Source organism: Bos taurus, chromosome 5 (assembly GCF_002263795.3).
Source record: "Bos taurus isolate L1 Dominette 01449 registration number 42190680 breed Hereford chromosome 5, ARS-UCD2.0, whole genome shotgun sequence".
Lineage (NCBI taxonomy): Eukaryota > Metazoa > Chordata > Mammalia > Artiodactyla > Bovidae > Bos > Bos taurus.
Window position 1 is genome coordinate 67,728,713 of NC_037332.1, and position 27,963 is coordinate 67,756,675.

The 27,963-nt window shown below is 36.3% G+C and overlaps 1 protein-coding gene across 1 annotated transcript in view; it reads left to right on the forward strand.

Moving 5' to 3' along the window:
- HCFC2 (host cell factor C2) overlaps window positions 1–27,870 on the forward strand; it is a 45,142-nt gene extending 17,272 nt beyond the window's left edge. The window contains exons 6-15 of the mRNA NM_001192948.1: window positions 24–130; window positions 239–427; window positions 6,979–7,146; window positions 7,669–7,721; window positions 13,404–13,581; window positions 16,639–16,842; window positions 17,387–17,460; window positions 19,346–19,483; window positions 20,981–21,166; window positions 24,534–27,870. Coding sequence (NP_001179877.1) covers window positions 24–130; window positions 239–427; window positions 6,979–7,146; window positions 7,669–7,721; window positions 13,404–13,581; window positions 16,639–16,842; window positions 17,387–17,460; window positions 19,346–19,483; window positions 20,981–21,166; window positions 24,534–24,848 — 1,612 coding nt within the window. The 3' untranslated portion in view covers window positions 24,849–27,870. The remainder of the gene's footprint in view (window positions 1–23; window positions 131–238; window positions 428–6,978; window positions 7,147–7,668; window positions 7,722–13,403; window positions 13,582–16,638; window positions 16,843–17,386; window positions 17,461–19,345; window positions 19,484–20,980; window positions 21,167–24,533) is intronic.
- The last annotated feature ends 93 nt before the right edge of the window (window positions 27,871–27,963 follow it).

Consider the following 27,963-nt stretch of genomic DNA (forward strand, 5'->3'; position numbering starts at 1 on the left):
TATGTTTTCCTTTTGTTGTTCAGGATGTACATCTTTGGTGGATGGGTTCCACATAAGGGGGAGAATATTGAGACTTCACCTCATGATTGTGAATGGAGGTGTACCAGTTCATTTTCTTACCTGAATCTTGGTGAGTCTTTTAAGAATTATTTACTAAAATAAAATTTATTAATAAAATAATTTTTATTATTTTGTCATTTAAGAGAAGTTGATCAGTCATGGATATTTCTATGTTTAGATACAGCAGAATGGACAACCCTAGTATCAGATTCTCAGGAAGATAAAAAAAATTCAAGACCAAGACCAAGAGCTGGACACTGTGCTGTTGCAATTGGCACTCGATTATATTTTTGGAGTGGAAGAGACGGCTACAAAAAAGCACTGAATAGTCAAGTTTGCTGCAAGGATCTTTGGTATCTTGATACTGGTAGGTAAGAGTATTCAACAAACAAAGTTTTTCCTTAGATAAATAATCAAGTAATGTCTATCTTTTGAGCTCGCTATCATGTCACTACCTCTCTTTTTCATAATTAAAAATGAATGGAAGAAATGATATATATAGATATTTTCCATTCTAGAGGAGTTTCTTAATTTCCCTTTCCTTGAGTTTAGAGTGAATTTAGTGACTCCCATCTGAAGAGTAGAGTATGGAAAGAGAAAACTAGTAGCTTTGCAGTGTAGAAACCTGGTAAGCATCACCTTAAGTAATCAAGGTCAGTATCACCAGTGATAAGTTGTGTTGGTATCAGTTAGTCCCTGCCTCCCATATCATGTGATAAGAAGATACTTCACCTCTGTGGTACTTTTCCCCAAAATGCATAATACCGTTCTAAATATGAGGACATATCAGACAAATCCAAACTGAGGGACATTCTAGATGTTTTACAGGATATGTGAACAATATTGTTCAGAAGTTTAAAGTGATAAAAAACAAGGAAAGACTAAGAAATAGTCACAGATTAGAGGAGACTAAGGAGATATGATGATTAAATATAAGGTGATATCCTGGAACAAAAACCATTTATTGAAAAAGTGGTAAAACCTGAATAGTCTGTAGTTTGGCTAATAAATAGTGTTGTTTAGTTGTTCAGTTGTGTCCAGCTCTTTTGCAACCGCATGGACTGTGTAGCCTGCCAGGTTCCTCTGTCCATGGGATTTCCCAGGCAAGAATACTGGAGTGGGATGCCATTTCCTTCTCCAGGGGATCTTCCTGACCCAGGGATTGAACCTGTGTCTTCTGCATTGGCATGTAGATTCACCACTGAACCACAAGGGAAGCCTTGATAAATACTGTTATTCCAGAGTTCATTTCTTAGTTTTAACAAGTGTATTAGCATTAGGAAATAATGAGTAAAAGGTATATGGGAACTCTGCAATTCTATAAATCTAAAATTGTTCCAAAATAAAAAGTTTTTTTAAGAAGTATTATAATAAAAAACAATTTTTAGTATAGAACTCACATCCATTTTTCCATAAATGTTTATTGATTTATTGGTTGACAGCTGTGAATAGGAACTGTTCTAAATGCTGAGAATAAATCAGTGAATAAGACTGATAACATCTGTCCTCTCAAAGAACTTATATTCTATAAGAGAGTGTGAGGATAGAAGGTTGATGGGCAGTTATCAGACAAATAAACAAAATAAATTTAGTTTTGGGTAAGTATCTGAAGACAGTAAAATAGAACAATAAGATAGTATTGGGAGGTACTAGGAATGGGGTGAAGTGGGGTGGCTACTGGAGAATGGGTAGTCAGGAAAGGGTGAACTGGCATTTGAGATGTAATCCAAATGAAGAGGGCATGACAACCCATTCCAGTATTCTTGCCTGGAGAATCCCATGGACAGAGGAGCCTGGCGGTCTACAGTCTATAGGGTTGCAAAGAGTCGGACATGACTGAAGCGATTTAGCACAGCACAGCACCAAATGATGAGAGAGTGCTATCCATGTAAAAAATGGGGAGGGGACACTACAGGAAGTATGAAAAGCAAGTATGAGGGCCCTGAGATGGGAATACCTGGCATGTTTGGCACTAGATCTGAGCTGAGTAAAAGAGTGTAGGCATGGAGATTAGAGTGATGACCACAGGGCAGATCATGTAGGACCTGGAACATCATGGTCAAGATTGCATTGTTTTTAAAATACAATGGTAGAGGGATTTATTAGTTTGGAGGAGAGATGTGTCATAATCTGATGTGTATTTTGGAATTGTCAATGAACTTGTGTGGAAAATAAATTGTAGGGGGCAAAAGTAGACACAGAGAGACAAAAAGAGGCTTTTGCAGTCGTCAAAGAAATCTTCGACTCTAGAGGTGGAGAGAGTGGAGAAGTTTGAAATGTATTTTACACTTCTTGTTAACAGAACTGACTGATGAGTTGGTGTGGCAGTTGACAGAAAGAGAAAAAAACGATGACGTTTTTACCTTGAATAATGTGGCATTATTTCCATTTACTGAGATGGGAAAGATTGTGGAGAAAACAGGCTTGTGGAGAAAATGAAAAGTTCCATTTAAACCTTGCTAAGTTTGAAATAAGGAGATCAGTTAAGCAGTTGAGGGAATAAAGAAATCTGGAAGGCAGTAGAGAAATCAGATCTGGAGACATAATATGTGTTGTTTTATGAGAAAAGCAGTTATAAAACATACCTATGATTCCAGTTTTTCTTTTAAGTGTATAAACAGGAAAATCTGTAAGGGTATACTGTGTACCAAAGTGATAATAGCTAAGAGGTGAGAGTATACATTTTTTAAAAAGGTTTTCTCTCTTATCTGTATTTTCTGCAGTAGCATGTGTTGCTTTTATAATGTAGAAAGTTTAATTTTAAAATTAAGATTTAAAATTTTTTCAAGATACTTGAAAAAGTAATAAATGGAACAATTAAGTTAGAGGCTAAATGCTTTCTATGCAAAAAGTAGAAAAATGAACATATTAGGCTAGGAGTTAGGAAAAAAATACAGAAAATTGAACTTATGATTCATCTTTGAAGTTGGGAATTATGAGCTGATGTCTAAGAATAAGATTCTAATCAGTCTCTGAGATTAAAAGAAAAATGTGCACATATAAATTTTTTCCAGTAGCAACTATGTTACTCTAACAAGATTATCTAAGAGATCTGAGACTTTTAAAAGATTAAAAATCACTGTCTCTGAATGGCCAGTTTTTCATAAACCTTTCCATAAAAGGTTATAGACAGGAATATCTGTCTAAAAGTAATCATGGCCACTATCATGAAGATAAAATTTAGATTTTGCTTTTTCTCTTGCTAACTTGGCATCAGTTTGGGTAGGGGAGGGATATAAAGATTCTTCATCTTGCCTTTTTTTTAAACTTTTAGTTAAGTTTTGTGCACTTGAGAACATATAAAGATTAGTATACTTCCATAAGGTGTTTTAAAAAATGAAAAACAGCAGTCTTTTGCTCCCACTTTCCTCCCATCTTACTTGTTTCACAAGCATGTGCTTTCAGGTTTGTTAAACAGTTCCTATGGTATTTACCTTCATAGCTCCATATGACATGAATATATTACTCTTTTTTCAGTTTAGTCATAATATGCTCATTTTTCAAACTGTGGAAGTCATGGAAGTCAAGGATTTCTCACTTCTTCCCACCACTCCTTACCTCTCTCCTATGCACCTTTTCTAACCCCCACTCTCTCAGTCTGACTGATTATGATCACACCATCATTTTGTTAGATGAGAGTTCAGTGTTTTACATTCAGTTCAGTTCAGTTGCTCAGTCATGTCTGACTCTTTGAGACCCCATGAACTGCAGCATGCCAGGCCTCCCTGTCCATCACCAACTCCCAGAGTCCACCCAAACGCATGTCCATTGAGTTGATGATGCCATCCAACCATCTCATCCTCTGTTGTCCCCTTTTCCTCCTGCCCTCAATCTTTCCCAGCATCAGGGTCTTTTCAAATGAGTCAGCTCTTCCCATCAGGTGGCCAAGGTATTGGAGTTTCAGCTTCAACATCAGTCCTTCCAATGAACACCCAGGACTGATCTCTTTTAGGATGGACTGGTTGGACCTCCTTGCAGTCCATGGGATTCTCAATAACCTTCTCCAACACCACAGTTCAAAAGCATCAATTCTTGGGCGCTCAGCTCTCTTTATAGTCCAACTCTCACATACATACATGACCACTGGAAAAACCATAGCCTTGACTAGATGGACCTTTAACCATATAAACATATTAACAGGTAAGCTATGTAGAATACCTAGAGAGGTGATTATCTCTCTTGTACAACTTCTTCATTTGCTTTGGATTAGTAATGGTCACCTTGTTTTAGATTTGTATATATTTACCACTAATTCAGTCTATGCTCTCTTGTTTAAATCTTCTCTCATTATGGTTAGATGCATCAGATATTCTATCAGGTTTCCTCACCTTGAAGAAATTTCTCCTCCTCCAATCTGGGATGTAAAGGGTATATTGGAACTCTGCCTTCTACAGATTAAACACACCTATCCTCTTAGAGTTTCCCTTCATCATCTTCCTGAGGATGTCTTTGGCTTATCACCTGTGCTGGATTCCCTGCTTCCTGGATCTCTTATTTTCCCCTTTCTTAGTTTACTTCCTCATTTTTTGTAGAACACATCCCAGGAAAAGGGTGCATAGGTGATATATTTATTTTGAGATTTTGCATTGTTTGAAAATACATTCAGTATTCCTTCCCACCACATTGGCAGTTTGAGTGGAAATAGAGTTGTATATTGGAAGTCATTATCCTTCAGAATTTTGGAAGCTGGGGAAAATATTTTTCGAAAGGTGTTATATTGTATTCAAACTTCTGGTGTTTTTGTTGAGAAGTCTAAACCACTTCTGATTTTTGGCCCTTTTAAATGTGAACTTCCCCCTCATGCTTAATAGCTTTTAGGATTTTTTCCTTGTCACTACTGTTCTTAAATTTTATGATATGTGTTGTGTGTCTTGTTGTGTGTCTTTTTTTAATTCCTTGTGTTGAGTACTCAGTGAGTCCATTCAGTCTGGAAGCTCATGTTCTTCAGTTGTAGAAATTTTCTTGATTTATTTCACTGATTTACACCCTGCTGTTTTCTCTTATTTTTCTTCATGTAACTTCTGTTATGTGGGTGGTGTATCTTCTGGACTTGTCTATTTGTCTGCTTTTTCTTAGGTATGGGTTGCCTTACTTTGAGACACATAAATAAACTGAGTTGTGAATAGGATCATGGAGGAATTTACATGGGAGTAGTTGAAGGAACTTGGCTTAATTATCCTGTAAAATAGGGTCATAAGATTTTTTTTGGTAAAGACCCAGAGGGTAGATATTTTAAGTTTTGTGTGCCATATGATCTCTGTTATCGAAGTCACTCAGTCATGTCTGACTCTTTGCGACCCCGTGGACTGTAGCCCACCAAGCTCCTCCGTCCATGGGATTCTCCAGGCAAGAATACTGGAGTGGGTTGCCATTTCCTTCTCCAAGGGATCCTCCGTCCATGGGATTCTCCAGGCAAGAATACTGGAGTGGGTTGCCATTTCCTTCTCCAGGGCATCCTCCCGACCCAGGGATTGAACCCAGGTCTCCCACATTGCAGGCAGATGCTTTAACCTCTGAGCCACCAGGGAAGCCCCCATGATCTCTATTACAACTACTCAACTCTACTGGTGTAGCATAAAAGGAGTCATGTTGTTGTTTAGTTGTTTAATCCTGTCTGACTCTTTTGCAACCCTGTGGACTGTAGCCCTCCAGTCTCCTTTGTCCGTGGGATTTCCCAGGCAAGAATACTGGAGTGGACTGTCATTTCCTTCTCCAGGGGATCTTCCCTACCCAGGGATAGAGATCTTCCCTACTCTTTCCCTTCCCTTCCCTTCAAACCCACAGGGAAGCCCAAAAACTGGACTCATAGACAACGCATAAACAAATGAACATAGGTGTATTTCAGTAAAACTTTATTTACAAAAGTAGGCATAAACTGGATCTGGCCCATGAGCCATAGTTTGTTTTTGCTGACCCCTATTCTAAAAGATACAAAGAGATAGATATTAGACTTGTTATATAAAGATTATAACTTACAGATTTCGGCTCAGTGAACTGAAACTGTTAGGCGTTCAGTCGTGTCCAACTCTCTTTGTGACTGCATGAACTGTGACCCACCAGGCTTCTCTGTCCATGGAATTCTCCAGGCAAGAATACTGGAGTGGGTTGCCATTTCCTTCCCCAGGGGATCTTCCCAACCCAGGAATCAAACCTGAGTCTTCCGCTGCAGGCAGATTCTTTGCCCTCTGAGCCACCAAGGAATTTCAACTGACTAGAAGAATAGATTTTCCTTATGTAACTGTCTAGAGATGGAATATACTGCTCTGGGATTTGTGAGTTCCCTAATTTGGTAGGTAAGCAAAAAGAAAACTGGGATATTGTAGAAGTAATTTTAGGTACTTTTTTCCAGTTCTAAGAGTCCATGATTGTAACTTGTTTTAGAAATGTTGGTAATATTTTATGCCAAAATAATTACCTGTTTTGAGTAGTACAAGTTTTGATAAGAAGGTATTAACTTCAAAGAAGTTATGTTTTTCCAAAATATCAGCTCTAAATCATATTTGCTAACATTAACAGTATTTCTAACATGTATTCTCTTGGCTTAAAATTGGCTCATAAAATTAAAAGCTCCTGAAGAAGGTAAAATATTTATAGCTGTAACTGTCAAGTACTTGGTTTTCCCCCCTCTTCTAGGATTAATTTTTTTTTTTAATTTGGTGACTCAGCTTAGACCTGGATTATTTTGTTTGTAGTTTTATTTGCATAAGTAATTAGATAAATACATTGAATCAGAACTCTAAATTATTTTCATTTGACCTGCTATAGCTTTTCTTATCTGAGTAAATTTTTTCCCTCTTAGTGAACAGATGAAATATTCATTGCTTTTATTGTTTTCAGAATTCCAGGTCTGTACAAACTATATAGAGAAACTGTTGATACATTTGAAACTTAAATACTTAATCCAGTTTTGTTCTTTAGAGAAACCACCGGCACCATCACAAGTACAACTGATCAAAGCCACTACCAATTCTTTTCATGTCAAATGGGATGAAGTGCCTACAGTCGAGGGCTATCTTTTGCAGTTGAATACAGACTTGCCATACCAAGCTGTATCATCAGATCCTTCAGCATCACCAAATATGCAAGGTAGTATAATTTTCACACTTAGAGCATGTATGCTCATATGCTTTATGAAAAAAAGATAACTATAGAAAAGCTTGTGATTAGATCTGGTTTAAGAAATGTTATGCTATGATGTTTCCTACCTGGTAAATCAACTATGTTTCAACTCTGAAACTTGGCTGTATTACCATCATGATATAGTAGAACACATACATATGTAGGGTAGAATGTTTTTTTTGTAGTTCATTTCGATGTGCTTTCTTAATTTGACATGATACTTGTTTAATTAGTTTTTGTAAATATTTCAGCTTTCAAAAATATTTTTAACTAACAGGCATTTGGAAAGTAAAAGCAAATTTAATTTTACATGTTCTTCCAAAAAGGATTTAAATCAACTATTAAGCAGACTATTAAGAAAACAGATAAACTTTGATAGTTACTACTTTTTAAACCTTTAATATGTAACTTTTAAAAATATTTGATTGTAACATATTTTCTTGGAAGTTTATTTATAGCATATCAGTCTGAACTTTCCTATTCCTACAGGAGTCAGGATGGACCCTCACAGACAAGGCAGTAATAGCATCATTCCTAACAGTGTAAGTTGAAAAAATGTATAATGGTAAATGAATGTTTATGGTTATAGTGCCAGTTTTTATTAATATTTTATATTACCTTAGGATAGGGAGTCTCAACCATGGCTATACATCACATTCACCTCTGAGATGAAAAACAAATAAACACAGGTTCCCATGCCTTTCCCCAGATCCAGTGAAACAGAATCTTTAAGATGATGAACAGGTAACTGTTTTTAAGGAAAGCTCTGCATATCATTGTGACAGTAGCCTGAATTAAGAACCCTTGGCTGTGAGATTGAAGTCTCATTGCACATAGTATCAGAGGCTAATATACACATAAGCATACACACCATATATATTTAAAAAAATAAATTTAGGTGGTACTACAAGGTTTATAATAAAAAGCAACAGTCCCCTACTCTGTTCCTATTTGCTCTTGATCCTGCCTCTCTAGAAACTACTACTTTCAAATATTTTATCTTTCTTCTGTATCTACCTTTATGCGTATAAATAAAATCCTTGTGCTGCCACTTCCTGACTTTCTAGTTTTAGATCAATTGTCTTCAGTAATGGAAGATGAAGATTTTTTTTGTCTCTTAAAATATTGCTGTTTCCTCCCCTTTCTCTTCACATGCACTTATAATATTTTTAGTTGAATCATTATGTGATATTTACATTGTGATGATGACATACTCAGAGCTGAGCCCTGTAATGTGCTATGAACATTGTTCCTTTTTTCATGTAATTTTTTGTTTTTCTTGGCATTGTTAACTGCCTTACTCTTTCATTTGCTTGATTTTCTTCTTGCCTATCATTAATTCATACTCTGATTTTCCAATAAAATAATAAAACTCAAAATATTTGAACATATAGTTTCTTTTTTCTTTCTTTACCACCCCTTTGCCCCCATAACCATCCCTACAGAAACCTCTGTCTTGATGCTCTAGTTTGTACTAATTCTTCTCTAAGTCTGCTACTCAGCTGTAATCTTAAAACTTCCATTTGTTTCTTTTTTAAAAAACAAATTTTATTTATTTTTAAATTTTTGGCTGTGCTAGGTCTTCTTTGCTGCATGTAGCCTTTCTCTAGTTGTGGCTAGTAAGGGCTGCTCTCCAGTTGTGGTGCATGGGCTCTTTTTCCTCTCCCCTTTTTTCTTATTTTTTAATTGGAGGAAAATTTCTTTACAATGTGTTGGTTTCTGCTGTACAACAGTGTGAATTAGTCATAAAGAATTTGCCTGCCAATATAGGGGACATGGGTTCAATCCCTGGTCTGGCAAGATTCCACACGCTGCAGGGCAATTAAGCCTGTGCACCACAGCTACCAAAGCCTGCGCTCCCCAGAGCCAGTGCTCCTCAACAAGAGAAGCCACAGCAGTAGCTGTGGCACACAGGCTTAGTTACTCCACAGCATGTGGAATCTGCCCAGACCAGAGACTGAATCCATGTCCCCTGCAGACAACTTCTTAACCACTGGGCCACCAGGGAAGTCCCCGTTTGTTTTTTATTGTAAGCTTCTTTTATCTCTTTTCTGTGTTGGAGCCTATGTTTCTTGATCTCACGTCATTCTCTTTTTTTGATATTCTCCAATAGTTTCCTGAGAAAGGGAGTATGAAAGGTAAACTTTTTAAGGTCTTCCATATCTGAAAATGCCTCTTCTCTGTTTACATTTGGTTGGTAGTTTGGCTGTGTTATAGAATTCTATATTGGAAATGTTTTCCTGAGAAACTGAAAGGCATTTTTCTACTGTCTTGTAGCATTCAGTGATGCTGTTAAGAAGTCGGATGCCACTTGGATTCCTGATCATTTACATGAGACCTAATTGTTTCATTTTAATCCCCAGTTCTCAGAAATTTCAACAAGGATGTACCTTACAGTGTATGTCTTTGCTTTATTCACTGTGCTGTCCCTTCAATGGCCTGTGTCATTCTGGGAACTTAGGGCTTTCATTACTGATTATTTCTTCTTTCCACATTCTCTTTTTTTTGTTACTCCTGTTATTGAATGATGGTACTCCTGAACTAATCCTCTGATTTAACTTTTTATTTTCTATCTTTTCTTCTGTCTGGTCTGCTTTCTGAAAAGTTTCTTCATTTGTATTATAAATCTCTTATTCAATTTTTAAATATATTCAGCCACATAGTTACTCTCTAAAAGCCTGATCCTACTCTTTCTTTCTTTTATGGCATTTTATTTTTGCTTCAAAAATATAATATCTCTCTTATCTCTTCAAGAATTATGCTTCTTTAAAAAAAGGTTGAGTTATATTCTGCTCTCAGCATTATTTCTTTTTTTCAAGCTCCCTTTAAAAAAAGTTGGTCTTGGACTTCCATATTAGAGCCTGTCAACAAATGTCTGGTGATGCTTAGTATCCTTTCATGTTTAAAGTGAGGCATTAAAAAGGAGCTTGGAGGCTGTCTTAGTCCATTTGGTCTGCTCTAGCAAAATACCATAGCCTAGATGGCTTATAAACAAGAAAAATTTATTTCCTGCATTTCTGGAGTCTGGAAGTCCAAGATCAGGGCACCTGTATGGTCGAGTTCTGGTAAGGAACCTCTGCAGGGTTGCACACTGCTAACTTATCATTGTATCCTCACATGGTGGAAGGAACAACTGATCTTTCTTGGCCACTTTTATAAGGGCACTAGTCACAGCCCAAAGGTGCTGCTTTCTGATACCATTACCTTGGGGGTTAGATTCAACATATAATTGCAGGGGACACAAATATTCAGACCATAGTGGCTCTATGCATATGGGCATGTTTGGTTAGTAGACCTTGAAGAGGGTTTCTGAGTGAGAATCCACAAATACTAGTATCTTTTCTCTTGGACCATTGGGTTTCCTCTGAGACTTCTCCAGCCTCTTGCTTACGGGTTTTAAGCCTGGAGCTTAATGCAGGGTAAGCGGTATGTCTCTGTTCAGTGTACAGACTTAATCCCCATTTTCAGTAGGTTGCCTGTTCTCCAGCCTCACCAGAGATACTGTACCACAGTCCAGAGCCTCCCATTTCAATCTTTGTGCCTACCTTCCTTCTTCAGTTAGAATGGAGGTGTGGAATTTGTTTGCCTTTGTATACTGGAAGAGCAGAGCTGGGGCTACAACTACTTTTTTTTTAAGTTTTAAATTTAATTTTTAATTGAAGGATAATTGCTTTATAGAATTGTGTTGGTTTCTCCCAAACGTCAGCGTGAATCAGCCATAGGTATACATATGTCACCTCCCTCTTGAATCTCCTTCCCACCTCCCTCCCCATACAACCACTGTTTATATAGTCTTCCATACAATGGTCCTCTGGTGTTTATTTCCACTCTGTACTTCAGCCTCCAAAGAACCTGATGCCTCCAATTTCCAAGCCTTTCTGGGCTCTTTAGCAAAAATGGTTCACCTGTCCATGACTTTCCATCTACAGGCTCTTAGCTTCAGCCTTTTCTGCTTTATAAAGGCATGCCTCATTTTTTGCACTTCACTCTCAGATAGTATGACATGGGGAGTTCATAGTGAAATAAACTTGAGGTCAAATTCTTGCTTTGCTGCTTGCTGGCTACTTGATCATGGGTATGTTATCTAACATCTCTGAGTCTCATTATTTTCCATTTATAAGCTAGGGTGATATTATCCAATTTATAGAATTCTTGTGAAAATTAAGTGAGATTCAGACTTTATAATATGTATCATGGAGCCTATCAAGTAGTATAATGGTCCCTAATGGTTGTGCATATCATCATCATCATTTATTAACACTAGCATAATCACCATCAATTAGAATGGAGGTAGAGTGTGTATTGGGCTTCCCTGGTAGCTCAGCTGATAAAGAATCTGCCTGCAAAGCAGGAGACCCTGGTTCAATATGTGAGTTGGGAAGATCCCCTGGAGAAAGGAATGGCTACTCACTCCAGTATTCTGCCTGGAGAAGCCCCATGGCCAGAGGGGCCTGGCGGGCTACAGTCCATGCGGTTGCAAAGAGTCACACATGACTGAACGACTGAGCCCAGCACAGAGGGCATATTATGAACAAGTATCCTTTGAGCCATGAGAAATTATAATTGACTATAGTTCTAATTGACATTAAAGATGGAGACAGAAAAGTAACAAAAAACAGATAACTAAGAAGAGGCAGGAAATATTGGGGTATTTGAATGAAGCCAGATCACTTTTATGGTTCAGCAGACCTAAAGTTATTGCTATATAATAACTGATATTTACATTGGTGATTTGAATTACCAAAAGGTTTAAATGTGTTTATTATAGTATCTTTAAGAAAATAAACAGGTGATTAGGAAGATTGCTATCTAAAATGTTTAATGGTGAAGAATATTGATATATGTATGTATTAAATCTTGATGCCTGTATGGAAAACTCAGTCATACAAAATAATTCGTATGCTTGAAGGTTTCATGTAACAGATTTTTCTTTTAGGATTCAAAAGATCTTTAGTAAGGGCTTCCCAGGTGGTGGTGCTGCTGCTGCTGCTAAGTCACTTCAGTCGTGTCCGACTCTGTGTGACCCCATAGACGGCAGCCCACCAGGCTCCCCTGTCCCTGGGATTCTCCAGGCAAGAACACTGGAGTGGGTTGCCATTTCCTTATCCACTCAGGTGGTGCTATAGTTGTGAAGAATCTTCTTGCCAGTGCAGGAGACATAAGAGACACTGATCCCCAGGTGGGGAAGATCCCCTGGAGGAGGGCATGGCAACCCACTCCAGTATTCTTGCCTGGAGAATCCCATGGACAGGGGAGCCTGGCAGGCTACAGTCCATGGGGTTGCAAAGAGTTGGCAATGACTGGAGTGACTTAGCACACACACAAAATCTTTAGTATACATGTCTAATCTTGTTAAGAAAATTTGACCAGAATGTTAAACTCAGTACCTTGGGAGTTGTCACCTATTCAGTTCAGTTCAGTCGCTTAGTCATGTCCAACTCTTTGAGACCCCATGGACTGTAGCACACCAGGCCTCCCTGTCCATCACCAACTCCTGGAGCTTACTCAAACTCATGTCCATCGACTTGGTAATGCCATCCAACCATCTCATCCTCTGTCGTCCCCTTCTCCTCCTAGTTTCAGTCTTTCCCAGCATCAGTGTCTTTTCCAAGCAGTCAGTGCTTTGCATCAGGTGGCCAAAGTATTAGAGTTTCAGCTTCACCATCAGTCCTTCCAATGAATATTCAGCACTGATCTCCTTTAGGATTGACTGGTTTGATCTCCTTGCAGTCTAAGGGACTCTCAAGAGTCTTCTCCAACACAAAAGTTCAAAAGCATCAATTCTTTGGCGCTCAGCCTTCTTTATGGCCCAACTCATATCCATACATGACTACTGGAAAAAACATAGCTTTGACTAGAGGGACCTTTGTTGGGAAAGTAATGTCTCTGCTTTTTAATATGCTGTCTCGGTTGGTCTAGCTTGTCCGTATTTACTTGAATACTAGCTACCACTTGTAAAATATAAATTTTATTCCCTGGAAATTTACTGTTCCTTTTCCCTTCAGAACTGATCTTTTGAGAATGGATATTAAGTGAAAAGAAATTGTTTTCTTAAGCTATTATAAAATTTAAAGAATAATATAAGGCTATGATTTAAGCTATTTTATATTTTGGAGAATTTATTTTCAAAAGCATTTAAGTTGTAAATTGTTTTGCTTGTTTTTACATATATTTCTATTTAATTGAACATTACTTACTGCAATAAATTATTTTCTTTCTTGTAGATCAGTGATATAGTGAACAGTGTGAAATCTGAACATACAGCCGTGAAAGGAACTTCAGTGAAAAACAAACCAGATATCAAAGCATCAACTGATTCTAATGCCTCTTTGCATTCATCTTTGGCAGCTAATGCTTCTAATCATAATAGTTGTGTGGTGGATATGCTAAGGAAAAATGAAGGTATAAAGATGGCATTTTAAATAAAGCTAAAGCTTTTTATAATAATGATAGAGAATTTTAGAGTCTTTGAAAAAGTAGATGTTACATAGTTTGGATCCAGTTTCAAAAGATGATATATATTACTATATTAACCCTAATTAAAATGATGTCATGATACCAAGCAAGAACTTACCTAAGTAGTGATGATTAGTTATTAACTACAGAATTTAAATGAGGCAAGCTCTCGTATGCCATTTGAGGTTGGCCAGCGTGTTCAGTGTCACTGTTCCATTATTCTATTGTCCTAGTGCTTATAACTATCTGTAATTATTTATTTTGGGTCAGGATTTTGTCTGTCTTGTTCACATATATTTCCCAAGCACCCAGATCCATGCTTGACAAATCGTAGTCACTTAATAAATAAATAAATAAATATTTGTTTAGCAAATAACTGTATTATCCTCAGAAGGATAGTTCATGTATGAGAATTGTTGATTAGCTTGTTGAATGCATGGAACAGCTTATAATTTGATGGCTCTTATATTTAAAAGATTTTAATTTGAATATTCTGATATCATTTGTGATACATTAAATGTTACCTCTGATTTCAGTATCTAAAATTACTTTATAAATCTTATTCTGATATATCCCTGGCATAGTAATATGTGGCTTCATTTTTAATTTGAAAAAATTGTGACAGTTAATAAAAAGCTAATCCCTCTTCAGTAAATAACAAGACAAATATTCTTTTTATTTCCATTTTTCCTTAAGAATCCATGGTAGATAAAAATATTCAAGAAAAATAGTTTCCTATAGTTTTTCTGATTTCATTACTTGTGGAAGAGGAGAGACTTTGTTTTGTTGATTTGCTGATGTAAGCGACTCATTTGGTCAGAACTATAAAAGCTTGGTACTAGACATCAATTTAAATTTTTATAGTGATTTTCTATGTCCATCATGTAAAGAAGTTTACATTCTTGAAAACAAATATGAGCTTTGAGATTTTAGGATCCTAATGTACTCTAAATCATGTACTCTAAATCGTACTTATAAGGCAGTTTGGATAAAATTAATATTAGGCAAATGGGGAAACGAGTGGTTATACAATGACAGCATCTGGCACATCGTAGATATTCAAATATGTAAATGAATGGCTAGCTAGTCTCAGGTTAACAAGAGCAGATTGGGCTTTTCCTCCGTAGGTTGGAGTAACTGGTATTTTTCAAAAGTGAAAGAGTGGCACGATTAGTTTTTGTTTTTTTATTTTGGAAAGGACATTCTAGCCTCACCATCAGGAAGAGCTATTATAGGAGATGATTGGGAGACTTGTTAGAAAGAGATGCATAGAGACTAAAGCAGTGGGTGAGATGGAGAGGAGAGAATACATTAGTTCAGAGACTTTTAGAAAGTAGCACCTATTAGACTAGGAAACTGGTTGTATATGATAAATGAAAACAAGTCGAACATGACTCCCAGTTTTCTGGGTTGGATATTCAGTGGATGATGATACTCTTCATCAGGATAAGAAATACAGAAGCAAGAACAGATTTGGGAATAAGATAGGCTCAACCTTGAACTTGCTGTTTTTGAGGCACTTGAGGAACATGTTGGTAAAGATTTCTAATGGACAGTTGGATACTTAGGTCTGGAGTCTAGAAGGCAGTTCTTGGCTGGAAATACTAATTTCAAAGTTAAGAATATCTGATATCCACAAGAACAAGGACCTTCTCTGACTTGTTCACTGCTGGATTCTCAGGACCTGACACTGTACCTAGGACATACATAGTTGAGAGATGTATGATTTGTAAATGGTAGCTAAAGCACCAGGGAAATATGCAAAGGGAGACAAGATAGGGCTTGGAAAATACCTGCATTTAAAGAGTCATTTGAACAAGAGAAGTCAGCTAAAGAGATTAAAAAGGCTTCCCAAGAAGGTTAGGCAAAGAACCAAAAAAAATGGTATCATATTTTTTACCTCTGTAGTGGGTATTACCATTTATAACTATACATTTATAATGGTATCATATTTTTTTACCTCTGTAGTGGGTATTACAATTTATAACTATACATTTATGATGCATACATGAGTGAATACAAGTCATAGACAGAAACAACTTCAAAAAAAAGTATGTGGTCAGCATTGTTTATATTACAGAGAGGTCAAGTAAATGAAAATTGATCAGTATCCCTTAAAGCTAAGTATCCCTGGACATTTGTCAGAGCCACTTCCTTAGAGTGGTGTGCTCAATCAGATTGGGGTGGTCAAGAAAGTAGACTGCTCTGAAGGAAAGTAGCAAGGGAAGATGGTGACTGGAGAAGACTTGATGATGTGTATAGACTGAGGGCCAAAACTTCCACAGAAGAGTTTGAAAACCCTGAAGAGAAAGGAATGATTGATAAAAGAGGATCCCAAAATATAGGGGAAGGAATGGGACCAAGAGCACAAGAGAATAGATTAAACTTACCTTAGGGGAGAAGTCATCTTCTGAAATGGAAGAGAAGACAGAGAGGCTGGGCACAGTCATAAATACATTTCTAGTTTAGGACAAGAGAAGGCAGAAAATGGGTGGCATTCATGCCTGATGACTTCTATTTCTTTTTTTTAATTTTTTTAAAAATTTTATTTTATTTTTAAACTTTACATAATTGTATTAGTTTTGCCAAATATCAAAATGAATCCGCCACAGGTATACATGTGTTCCCCATCCTGAACCCTCCTCCCTCCTCCCTCCCCATACCATCCCTCTGGGTCGTCCCAGTGCACTAGCCTTCTTTCCCTAAAATGGAAGGCAAGGCCATTTGATCTGTCGTTGAGAAGAGTTTAAGAACAGTGATTCAGGGTTTAGAATGGAGGAAGGAGCTGAGAAGTTAGACATCCATGGATATGATGCATTTTATTTTTCTAAATGTTGACATTTTATGCCTAATGGTTAAGTCATATGGCTGATATTTGTGGTGTTCACGTTTAATGATTTTAAAATTGAAAATGCTTAGAATTGGGTGACAAGAACTCTAAGATACAGCAGTTATTTGCAGATATTCATTTGTTAACAGTTAATCTTTTCCGTTTAATTTTAGGTCCTCACACTTCAGCAAATATAGGTGTTCTAAGTAGTTGCCTGGACTTAAGAACAGTAATCCCTGAAACTTCTGTATCCAGTACTGTTTCCAGCGCACAAACTATGGTAACCCAGCAGACCATTAAAACTGAATCATCCAGTACAAATGGGGCAGTTGTTAAAGATGAAACTTCACTAACAACATTCAGTACCAAAGCTGAAGGTTTGAAATGTGTTTCACATACTGTATTTTGAGCCATTTTTGTATAGAAATTCAGCAAACTTATTTGTTTCAGATGGGAATTGCATTTCATCTTGGATTGAATTGAATATAAAAAGATAAAGGCATTTCATTTAAAATCATTATATAATATATTCTCTGCTGCACTGTAATACAATCAGACTTTATCTTTCCTACCATGAGTTTATTCAGCAAAACTTTTTTTTCTTAGAAAAGATTAGTTCTCTGCTATGGAGTAACAGTTCTTATAGCTTGATCAATTTCTGATTTTGTAAATTCTTATTTTATGATTTTGCAATAGGAATTGTATTTCATGTTTGGCAAACATTCTCTGAAGTTCCAGCTAGTCATCAAATCCTTGAAAAATGAGCTTTGTGAATTAGTTCAAGTTAGAGGGTCCATATTTCTAATTGTTGTGATTTTTTTCTCCCTCTGGCTATTTTTGCATATTTATAAGTTATATTTTACTGTGTCTGTTTGCTCAGTGCTTATATAAGTCTTATCTGATGAATTGTTTAATTTTTAGTTGATGAAACATGTGCACTACCTGCAACCAAGATAAGCCGTGTGGAGGCACACGCTGCCACGATGCCGTTTTCTGTAAGTATATGCCCTGGAGATGAGACGTGCGCACAGGTGGCTAAAGACGCTTTAAATGCTGAGCAACTTCAACCTAAATTCAGGAAAAGGCTCTTGGGTATCCTCTTAGTAATTACTTGACACAGATTGAAAAATGGAGGCTTAAAGAGAAAAATGTTCACAGTAGAATCTTAAGTGGAAAAAGTTGGATAAAAAAATAATATATATAGTGCATTCCCAATTTTATTAAAAACACGCAGTACATACATTCACATTCTCACATGAGTCCACACAAATCTACACTACAGTGCTAGATGATTTTCTTCAGGTCGTGGGGCCAAAGATAGTTTTTACTTTATGTTTTCAGTCTTTTTCTATAATGTTAACTTTCATAATCAGAAATGTGTGTATATACATAGATATATGTATATATGTAAATTACTTAACAATTTAAAGAATAAAAGGACATGTTATAGAACATAAAACTTGAATGGTTTTATTGCTAGCTGCTTAATAGGAGAACAACAAAATATTGCAATCTGGAGTCAGACATACCTGTAGGATATCCTAATAATCTCTAACATTGGATTTTTTGGTGGAAGGCCAGAATTAGTCTGCCTGGTACCAAACTTAAATGCCAGGAATGTGCCTCACAAATATTATACTAAGATTGTCTCAAGTGGATGAATAGGAGGATAATACATATATGTGGTTTTGCATGTTTTTAAATTATCAGTCATTTCAACTTTATTGCTATGAACAAGAGTTTTTATTTAACCTAACATTTACCATTTAGAACCTTCAAGAATAGTCTGTAGTTTTAGTTTTCTTTCTGTCATGATTCTGTGGATTTTGATCATGTCTTTACCTTCATCAGCTTTCACCTTTCCAGAATGTTAAGTGCTAGTAGTGTTCTAAAAACTCTTCTCAAAGAAGAATTATTAAAATGGTTTTTTTCTCTTAAATCTGTTTTACAGTGCATCAGTTGGAATGGTATCTATAGTTGCAATTGGAGCCAGTTGTTTTATAAAAGTTGTTGAAGAGCGTTTTAACAAGTTTAAAGCTATTTCTCTTTTAAAAACCTTTAAGACTCTTCTGGTTAGCTCACTTTGTCATGTGTGATAGCCTCAATAAGAAGTACTGTGAATTATAAGCATGTACCTCTGCTGTTATATATTTAAGACAGAAGTAAATAACTGAAGTACATATTTGTTTTGAGCTTCTGGAAACAGTGTCTCATTTATAAAGAAGATGGGCTTAAAAAGGATAAGTATAATTCACTTATCACTAAAAGTAATTTAAGGTACAGGAAGTTTATTTGTTAAAGCAAGATAAAAATGTCAAACTGTTTAATCTGCTCCTCTTTAGTGTATGCTAAATTATATTCAAATTGCATTTTAGTTTTGAACATTTTTTCTCCTTTTAGGTTTGGAGAATCACAGGTATTTCAAGTGCAAAGATCACTGAATTTCTGCTAGTTGTTTTTGAATCTAGAAATAAGCCAGCTTGCAGTGAATTTTTCCTTATTCGCTCCTTTTGGAGTGAATTGTAATGTCACACTAAAGGGATTATTACATTTTCTGAGAGAGTCTCTGAAATGACAATGTTCTATAAAACAGCTGGCATTTTAACGTGTCACTGATTGGAAAGCATGCTAACTCCAGCTAGGTTGATAGCACAGAGCTACTGACTTGGAGAATGCCTGTCACTCCCTGTGTTTGAATTGGCATCCCTGTCTCACTGTCAGTTGACCTAATCTGTTAAGAGTTTATTTACTTATGAGCTATTAATGTTGTGGCGTTTACCCATATATGTACTTGTAGATCACTGCATGGAGTTATTAAATCTTGGCATTTCTTGTATGTTCAGTAAGAGTCTTCATAAATTTTTCTTTCTCTGAAATTAGAAAGAGACTCCTTCAAATCCGGTGGCCATGGTGAAAGCAGGAGAACGACAGTGGTGTGACGTAGGAATTTTTAAAAATAATACAGCTTTGGTGAGCCAGTTTTATTTGCTGCCAAAAGGGAAGCAAAGCATTTCAAAGGTAGCTATTGATGTGTTTTCTACACTGTTAGTTATAAGCCTCAAACGTGGAACTTTAAGAAGTAAGCCTGATTCAGGACATTTGAATGAGTGAAATTGCGATCTGTTTAGTACCTATAATTAAGAGTTTATATTAGTTATTGTATTCTTTTTTAAGGCTCTGTTTATAGAATATATCACAAGCAGGTTATTTTTAAAAGTCTTATACACTCATTGGGCTGGATTTTGAGTCATAAATGATACAGTCTGGCCAGTACAGATAAAGATTTCTTGAAGTATCTCTAATGTTGTTACCTGGAGAGTTTAGAACGGAACTTTTTTTTAACTTAGAACTTTTGTTAGTCCCAATTTCATAATTTAAGAATGTTAAGCCCTTAACACTATTGAATACAGCGAGGACCTTATATAGATAGAGACATTAATCTTCTAAGAATTATGAAACAGATAATAGCTCCAAAGCATACTGAACTAATTTTTTTCTGGAATGGGAATTGCAGAGAGGGAATTGCCAACAAAATGGATATTCAGGTTTGAATCTCCCAAAGATCTTACAAATGGAGAATATAACATTTATCATTATATTTTAGTTTCTCTAATACTACTTTCTGGTGTCCCACTTTTACATATTGAATCTTCCAATTCTTAGCAAAAATAGACATCCTGATTAATATTATGTTAGTATTATGCCTAACAAAATTTCTGGCTGTAGTTTGATTTCATATATATGGAAATACCTGTATCTAAGGGCCTGGTAGCTATCTGTCTTTCCCAAAAGAAGGAAACATATAGTAAACTTGAGTTTGAGTTATCAGTTTCAGCACTTGACAGTGTGACCTTGGACAAATCACTTGTTTAACCTCGCTGAGACTCAGTTTCCTCATCTGTGAAATGAAGTAACTCCCTTAAAAATGGGATGAAACGTTGGCACTGTTTCACAGTGATGTAGTGATGTAAAAACTGTTTGAAAGTTGTAGGTGTTATGAGCTTCCTACCTAGAGTATGCAATCTGGTTATTTAATATTTATTCAGTATCTGCTGAATATTAATTTTTTAAATGCTCTGTGCTGGCATGCTAGTTGTTCCTTTTCTATCAAGCTTGCTTGCTGATGTCCAAAAGGTATCATTCCTGGCTAGACTGACAGTAAATCTTCTGAGACTTTTATTCCAAGTTAAATTTACATGGAGATAGTTGTTACTTTGTTAATAGTGGTTAGTTTTTTTCTCTTTTCTCTGTATTCTTGATGTGCAAAATACCTTTATATTTCTTTTTATAACCAGTGACTCTCAACTGGAAAGGCACTTTTCCTCTGGATGAGAATCACCAATTTATGGGCTTATTTACTTTTGTTTTGAGGGGGTTCATTCCATATATGAAAGAGGAAAATAAATAATGTGCACTACAACCCTAAAACTTAATTCATTCTTTAAAAGTTTTGTTATTCAATGAAAAATAATTAATTGCATCTTTTCTTTGACTTTTGCATATATTACATTTTAGATAGGAAATGCAGACGTACCTGACTACAGTTTACTTAAGAAACAAGATCTTGTTCCAGGCACAGGATACAGATTCAGGGTTGCTGCCATCAATGGTTGTGGAATAGGCCCTTTCAGCAAAATCAGTGAATTTAAAACCTGTATTCCCGGTTTTCCTGGAGCTCCTTCTGCGGTCAGAATTTCAAAGGTGAGACATCAGGTCAAGACTTAATGATTTAAATTACTGAAATGTTGTACATGAAGTAAAACTATCAGTTTAAAGATTCCTTTTAGTGTCTGATGAAATGAGAGATATCTAAAAGGGGTGGATTAAATTTTTTAAAGATATTTTTTGCTAATCACTCATGATATATATTTATTTAAAATATTTTAATTTATTTGGCTGTGCTGAGTCTTTTTTTTAATTATTTATTTATTTTTGGCTGTGCTAGGTCTTTGTTGCTGCATGGGCTTTTCTCTAGTTATGGTGAGTGGGGGCTACTCTCCCATTACGGTGAGCAGGCTTCTCATCATGATCGCGTCTCTTTTTGTGGAGCACAGGCTCTAGGGCCCAGGGTCTTCAGTTGTGGCACATGGGCTCAGTAGTTGCAGCTCGTGGGCTCTAGAGTGCTCAGTAGTTGTGTGTACTGAGTCTTAGTTGCAACAGGTAGGATCTCGTTCCCTGACCAGGGATCAACCTGGGCCCCCTGCATTGGGAGTACAGAGTCTTAGCCACTGGACTACCAGAGAAATCCTCATTCGTGATATTTTAAAAATTTATTTATTTTTAATTGGAGGATAATTGCTTTACAATGTTGTGTTGGTATCTTTTATACATCATCATGAATCAGCCATAGGTATACACATGTCCCCTCCCTCCTGAACCTCTCTCCACTGCCCACCCCCACTTCCCACCCCTCTAGATTATCACAGAGCTCCAGGCTGATTTCCCTGTAACCTCCCATTAGCTATTGGTTTTACACATGGTAATGCATATATTTCAGTGCTGCTTTCTCAATTAGTCCCATACTCTCCTTCCCCTGCTCTATCCATAAGTCTGTTTTCGATGTCTGAGTCTCTCCTCCTGCCCTACAAATAGGTTCATCAATACAATTTTTCTAGATTCCATCAGTTCAGTTCAGTTCCTCAGTTGTGTCTGACTCTTTGTGACCCCATAGATTGTGGCACACCAGGCCTTCCTGTCATCGCCAACTCCTGGAGCCTACTCAAACTCATGTCCATAGAGTTGGTGATGCCATCCAACCATCTTATCCTCTGTTGTCCCCTTCTCCTCCCACCTTCAATCTTTCCTAGCATCAGGGTCTTTTCAAATGAGTCAGTTCTTCACATCTGGTGGCCAAAGTATTGGAGTTTCAGCTTCAGCATCAGTCCTTCCAATGAATATTCAGGACTGATTTCTTTTAGATATGTGTTAATATATGATATTTGTTTTTCTGTTTCTGACTTACTTCACTCTGTATAACAGGCTCTAGGTTTATCCACCTTACTAGAACTGACTCAAATTCATTCATTTTTATGGCTTAATAATATTCCACTGTACATATATGCCATAACTTCTTTTATCCATTCTGAACAACATCTAGGGTGCTTCTATGTCCTGGCTATTGTCAGTAGTGCTCCAGTGAACATTAGGGTACATGTGTCTTTTTCAATTATGATTTTCTCAGGGTATTGTCCAGTAGTGGGATTAAAAAATGCTCAACATTGCATATTATTCAGTTCAATTCAGTCACTCAGTCATGTCCGACTGTTTGCAACCCCATGAATCACAGCACACCAGGCCTCCCTGTGCATCACCAACTCCCGGTGTTCACTCAAACTCACGTCCATTGAGTCAGTGATGCCATCCAGCCATCTCATCCTCTGTCGTCCCCTTCTCCTCCTGTCCCCAATCCCTCCCAGCATCAGAGTCTTTTCCAATGAGTCAACTCTTCGCATGAGGTGGCCAAAGTACTGGAGTTTCAGCTTTAGCATCATTCCTTCCAAAGAAATCCCAGGGCTGATCTCCTTCAGAATGGACTGGTTGGATCTCCTTGCAGTCCAAGGGACTCTCAAAGAGTCTTCTCCAACACCACAGTTCAAAAGCATCAATTATTCGGTGCTCAGCTTTCTTTACAGTCCAACTCTTCACATCCATACATGACCACTGGAAAAATCATAGCCTTGACTAGACGGACCTTTGTTGGCAAAGTAATGTCTCTGCTTTTGAATATGCTATCTAGGTTAGTCATAAATTTCCTTCCAAGGAAGAAGCGTCTTTTAATTTCATGGCTGTAGTCACCATCTGCAGTGATTTTGGAGCCCCGAAAAATAAAGTCTGACACTGTTTCCACTTTCCCCATCTATTTCCCATGAAGTGATGGGACTGGATGCCATGATCTTCGTTTTCTGAATGTTGAGCTTTAAGCCAACTTTTTCACTCTCCTCTTTCACTTTCATCAAGAGGCTCTTTAGTTCCTCTTCACCTTCTGCCATAAGGGTGGTGTCATCTGCATATCTGAGGTTATTGATATTTCTCCTGGCAATCTTGATTCCAGCTTGTGCTTCTTCTAGCCCAGCGTTTCTCATGATGTACTCTGCATAGAAGTTAAATAAGTAGGGTGACAATATACAGCCTTGACGTACTCCTTTTCTATTTGCTTATTATTAGAGAAATGCAAATCAAAACTACAACGATGTATCACCTCACACTGGTCAGAATGGCCATCATCAAAAAATCTACAAATAATAAATGCTGGAGAGGATGTGCAGAAAAGGGAACCCTCTTGCACTCTTGGTCGGAATGTAAATTTATACAGCCACTTGGAGAACAAAATGGAGATTTCTTAAAAAACAAGGAATAAAACTACTGTATGATCCAGCAATTCCACTACTGGGCATGATATTTTTAAGGACACAAATTTCAAGCAGAATTATAGCATCCAGATTTGGAAAGTCAGGGAGATCTGTGTATGCTTCTTATATTAATTTTGTTCTTGTTATAGAAACGAAAAGTATTATGCTAGAGAATTTTAATGTGTGTGTTCAGTCGCTCATTCATGTCTGACTCTTTGCCACCCCATGGACTGTAGCCTGCCAGGCTCCCCTGTCCATGAACTTTCCCAGGCATGAATACTGGATTGGGTTGCCATTTCCTACCCTTCCTAGTTGGGAAGGGGATCTTCCCAGCTTAAGGATCAATCTTGTGTCTCTTGCGTCTCTGCTATTGGCAGGCAAATTTTCACCACTGTGCCCTCTGGCTTTTAATTGGATTATATTTTATCCTAAGGTCATACCTCTGTTTAGAGAAGAAGAGGTCTGCTTTCAGATAAGAAAGATCTTGTTCTTTGGGTGTACAGGCAGACATTTAAGCCTAGTTATGTTTTTTAAAAGGGCATAAATTAAACATTATAGATCCAGGTAAGGTAAATTTTTAAAAATCAGCAACAAAAGTTGTAACATCTGATACAGTTACTTTAGTGAAAAGCATCTTGTGTTCTAAAGATAACATAATAAATGCTATTAAAGAAAACTTCAGAACCTTTATCTGTTTTTGTTTTTCTGCTCTCTTTAAGAATGTCGAGGGCATCCATCTTTCCTGGGAACCTCCAACTTCACCTTCTGGAAATATTTTGGAATATTCAGCCTACTTGGCTATCCGCACAGCACAAATACAAGATAATCCAAGTCAACTTGTGTTTATGAGGATTTATTGTGGTCTTAAGACATCATGTATAGTAACTGCTGGGCAGCTTGCAAATGCACATATTGATTATACATCCAGGCCTGCCATTGTGTTCAGGATATCAGCAAAGAATGAAAAGGGATATGGACCAGCTACACAAGTTCGATGGCTTCAAGGTAACAATAAAAAAGCACCTTTAAATTGATTTTCTTTTTTTTTACTGAAGCTATTGTGATGATTATTTATTAGTAACTGGTTTTGGAGATTTGTCATTTAAAAGAATATTCTCTGACTGTATTTCTAGCAGTTATGAATTTGAGTTTGTAAGTTGTTCTTAAAATGTATTTGCTCAATTCTAGATCCAAATAAAAATAGAAAAGAAGCAAAGCCTCTCTGAAAATCAGTATATGAATTCTTCCCCATAGTTATAGCTCTATTATAAAGAAAAATAGTAAAATTAAGATAAAAGCTAAAGGCTTTATTACCCCAATATCTTTTATAAAGGCCATGTAACTCAGTCATCCTAGAGTTATTGAGATGATTCTAGTAACTGGCTGTTGTACACTGTGCTGTCTTATATGGTAATGTTACCTACACTGAAAAGGTCCGGTCTTTGAGTACTCCCTCTCACTTTATTCTATATGAGCAGTGGTCCTCTAGCAACTTCTTCTACTGGATAATATTTGTAATACTGATTTTAGGAGCCATTTGATTCATTTCTTTGTTTATCTACAGTTAGCACAGAGCTTAAGAAATTAAAAAAAAGAAAGAAGCAAGTTCAGAAACTCTGCTTTGGAATTTTTATCATTTTCCAAGAATCATGGCAACATACAAAAAGATTAATGGGTTTTCTCGATTCATACCAGGTTGATATATTGAAATATATTTTTGGCCAAAGCACTTACCTGGCCCTCAGTTTCCTGATTAATAGATGAGGGAGTTAAAAAAAAAAGTTTACCTTTAAGGTACCTTTCAGCACTTAAATTCAGTATGTTCATTAGAAGTGAAGTTTATCCCTAAATATTTTAACATCTGTCTTAATGGATCTAATTTTGCTTTTGCTGAAATTAAAATGTTCATAATTAAAAATTCAGAGTTTTTTGTCCTCCTTATCACAGAAAGAAAGAAGCACCTTAACAGGACATGAGTTTTGAAAGTGTTTTAAACATTTGTAAGATTTTTGTAAATGCTCTAAATGTTTTATTTTTGCATTGTTTTTACCTTGAAATTGTATAAACTTTTTTACAACTGAAATATAAGCATTAGACAGCTTACTCAGGTTCCACTACAACCTTAAAGATACATATAGGCATTATGGAAAGTCTGCTACAGGTGACTTGTTTTAAACCTTTTAGGAATTTCATGGTTCCACTGCCTATTCGAATCCAGAATAAATATATAGAGCAATAATTGCAGAAAAGACATTTCAGACTAAGCTGCAGTAACTGCAGGAGCACAGGTCTGTCCTTTTTATATCATGTAACCTTTTGCCGGTTGAGGTTGACTGAGTAGCTATGTCCTCAAACTTCATGTATAATACTCCCAGCAAAGATGGATTTAATTGTGCAGAACTGATATGTATGTATGTTCCAGTTACTAATTTAAAGTGTATAGAATATTTTAATATATAATTTTTGTAAAGAACTGGGATTTTTATACTACAGTATTTGTAATTAATGTGTCTTCACTAATTAAGTTTCTCTTGAAGAAAATATGCAAACTGTTAGACACGTATTGAGAGATTTCCAAACTCTAAAGGTAAAATAAATGCACTACTGTGGTGTTGTTAGAATACCTTTTTTGTGGCTATATGAATCCTTGATCTCTAAATGTGTACTTTACAAACAGTGTTTACAAGGAGCTTCTCTGGTTTGTTAGCCCAGCACCTGCCCTGGTGAGAGCTTCATTCTGCATTTGTTTAACTCATATGCATTGCTTTTGGCATATGCTTGCTTTTTGCACTAGTAGAATTTTAACTTACCTCATTATTATGTTTGTAATCATTTGTATAGCTTCCATAATATGTCTGATATAGGCTAAAGAAGTACTTAACCAAAGTTAAAATAAATGGTAAGCAATTTTGCACATATGTGTGTATGTTTAGTTATAAAAAGAGTAAGAATGCAAAGTTACAGTAAGTATATATTTCAAGCCCAGTCATTTTATAATCTACTTGCTTTATTAGGAAAAGGTCTGGCTTTTACCCCTTATTCTCATTAAGGATTAACAGTTTGTTAATCAAACTGCATTAACAGTTCGCATCTTGAAGCACTTCTCTTAATGACAAGGAATAAGTTGACTTTAAGCAAAGAATAGAATATTTGAGTGTGTACATTTCTAACTATTTAGTATTTTGTTTTTTAGTTTACTTTGCTTAAATGCCTCTTCTGTTCCAGACTAGCAGGTGAATATGAACCTGTGGTTCTAAAATATGTCTTATTTTCTAGAGTGAAAGGCAGTCTTTGTATACCAAGGGATTTACTTTGAGAATTAGCCCAAATTCTTAACATTTTTTTTATAATTGTACATTAACTTCTAGTCATATTTATCCCTTTGATAAATGGTTGGTGACTGAAAGATGCCATAGAGAAATCTCTGTGGCTTTGACATTAATAATAAAAGATCGTTGAGCTATATGTTTATGAACAGAATGGATGGAGATAAATAATAGGAGAAGTGCATTTAGCTTCTTATGATTTGCACATTTTCTAAGTGAAGATCCTCTGGTGTTGCAGTGGGTTATAACATGCAGATATCTTTCGTAAGAGGATTTACACTGAGTTAAATTACTTTCTTTACTCCCCCTAGCTGAATAAGCAATTCAGATGTACAAGTCTTTGTGCCACAATCCTCCTGGACTCTGCAGCTTTGGTTCACATAGTAGTAAAAAGATTTTTCTGTAGCACGCTCTTAGAATTATGTTTTCTAAAATATTGTACTGACTTCATTTTAGTTTAGTAAACTTTTTGGCAACTCAACTAGAAGTAGGGTATTATAAACTCACTTTTATCCGCATTAAAAAAAAAAAAAAACAAATAATCTGATTGCATGTATGAGCCCCTGCTCCCTCTAACCCAATCACATAAATATAATCATCTGTAAGAACGTTAAACTGTTGACCCATTATTTCAAAGACTTGCAGACTAGCAGAGTTTTGTTGCAGAGATATGGTCTATATAACTGGAGATATTTTTTAAAATTGCAGCATTTGTAGCATAAAAATAACTTGTAACATTGGATATGAAGAGATTATTCGTATTTAAAAGTATTGTAGTCGTCTGATCTTAAATGAAGTAGGTTACAAAAGAGACTTGGTCCTT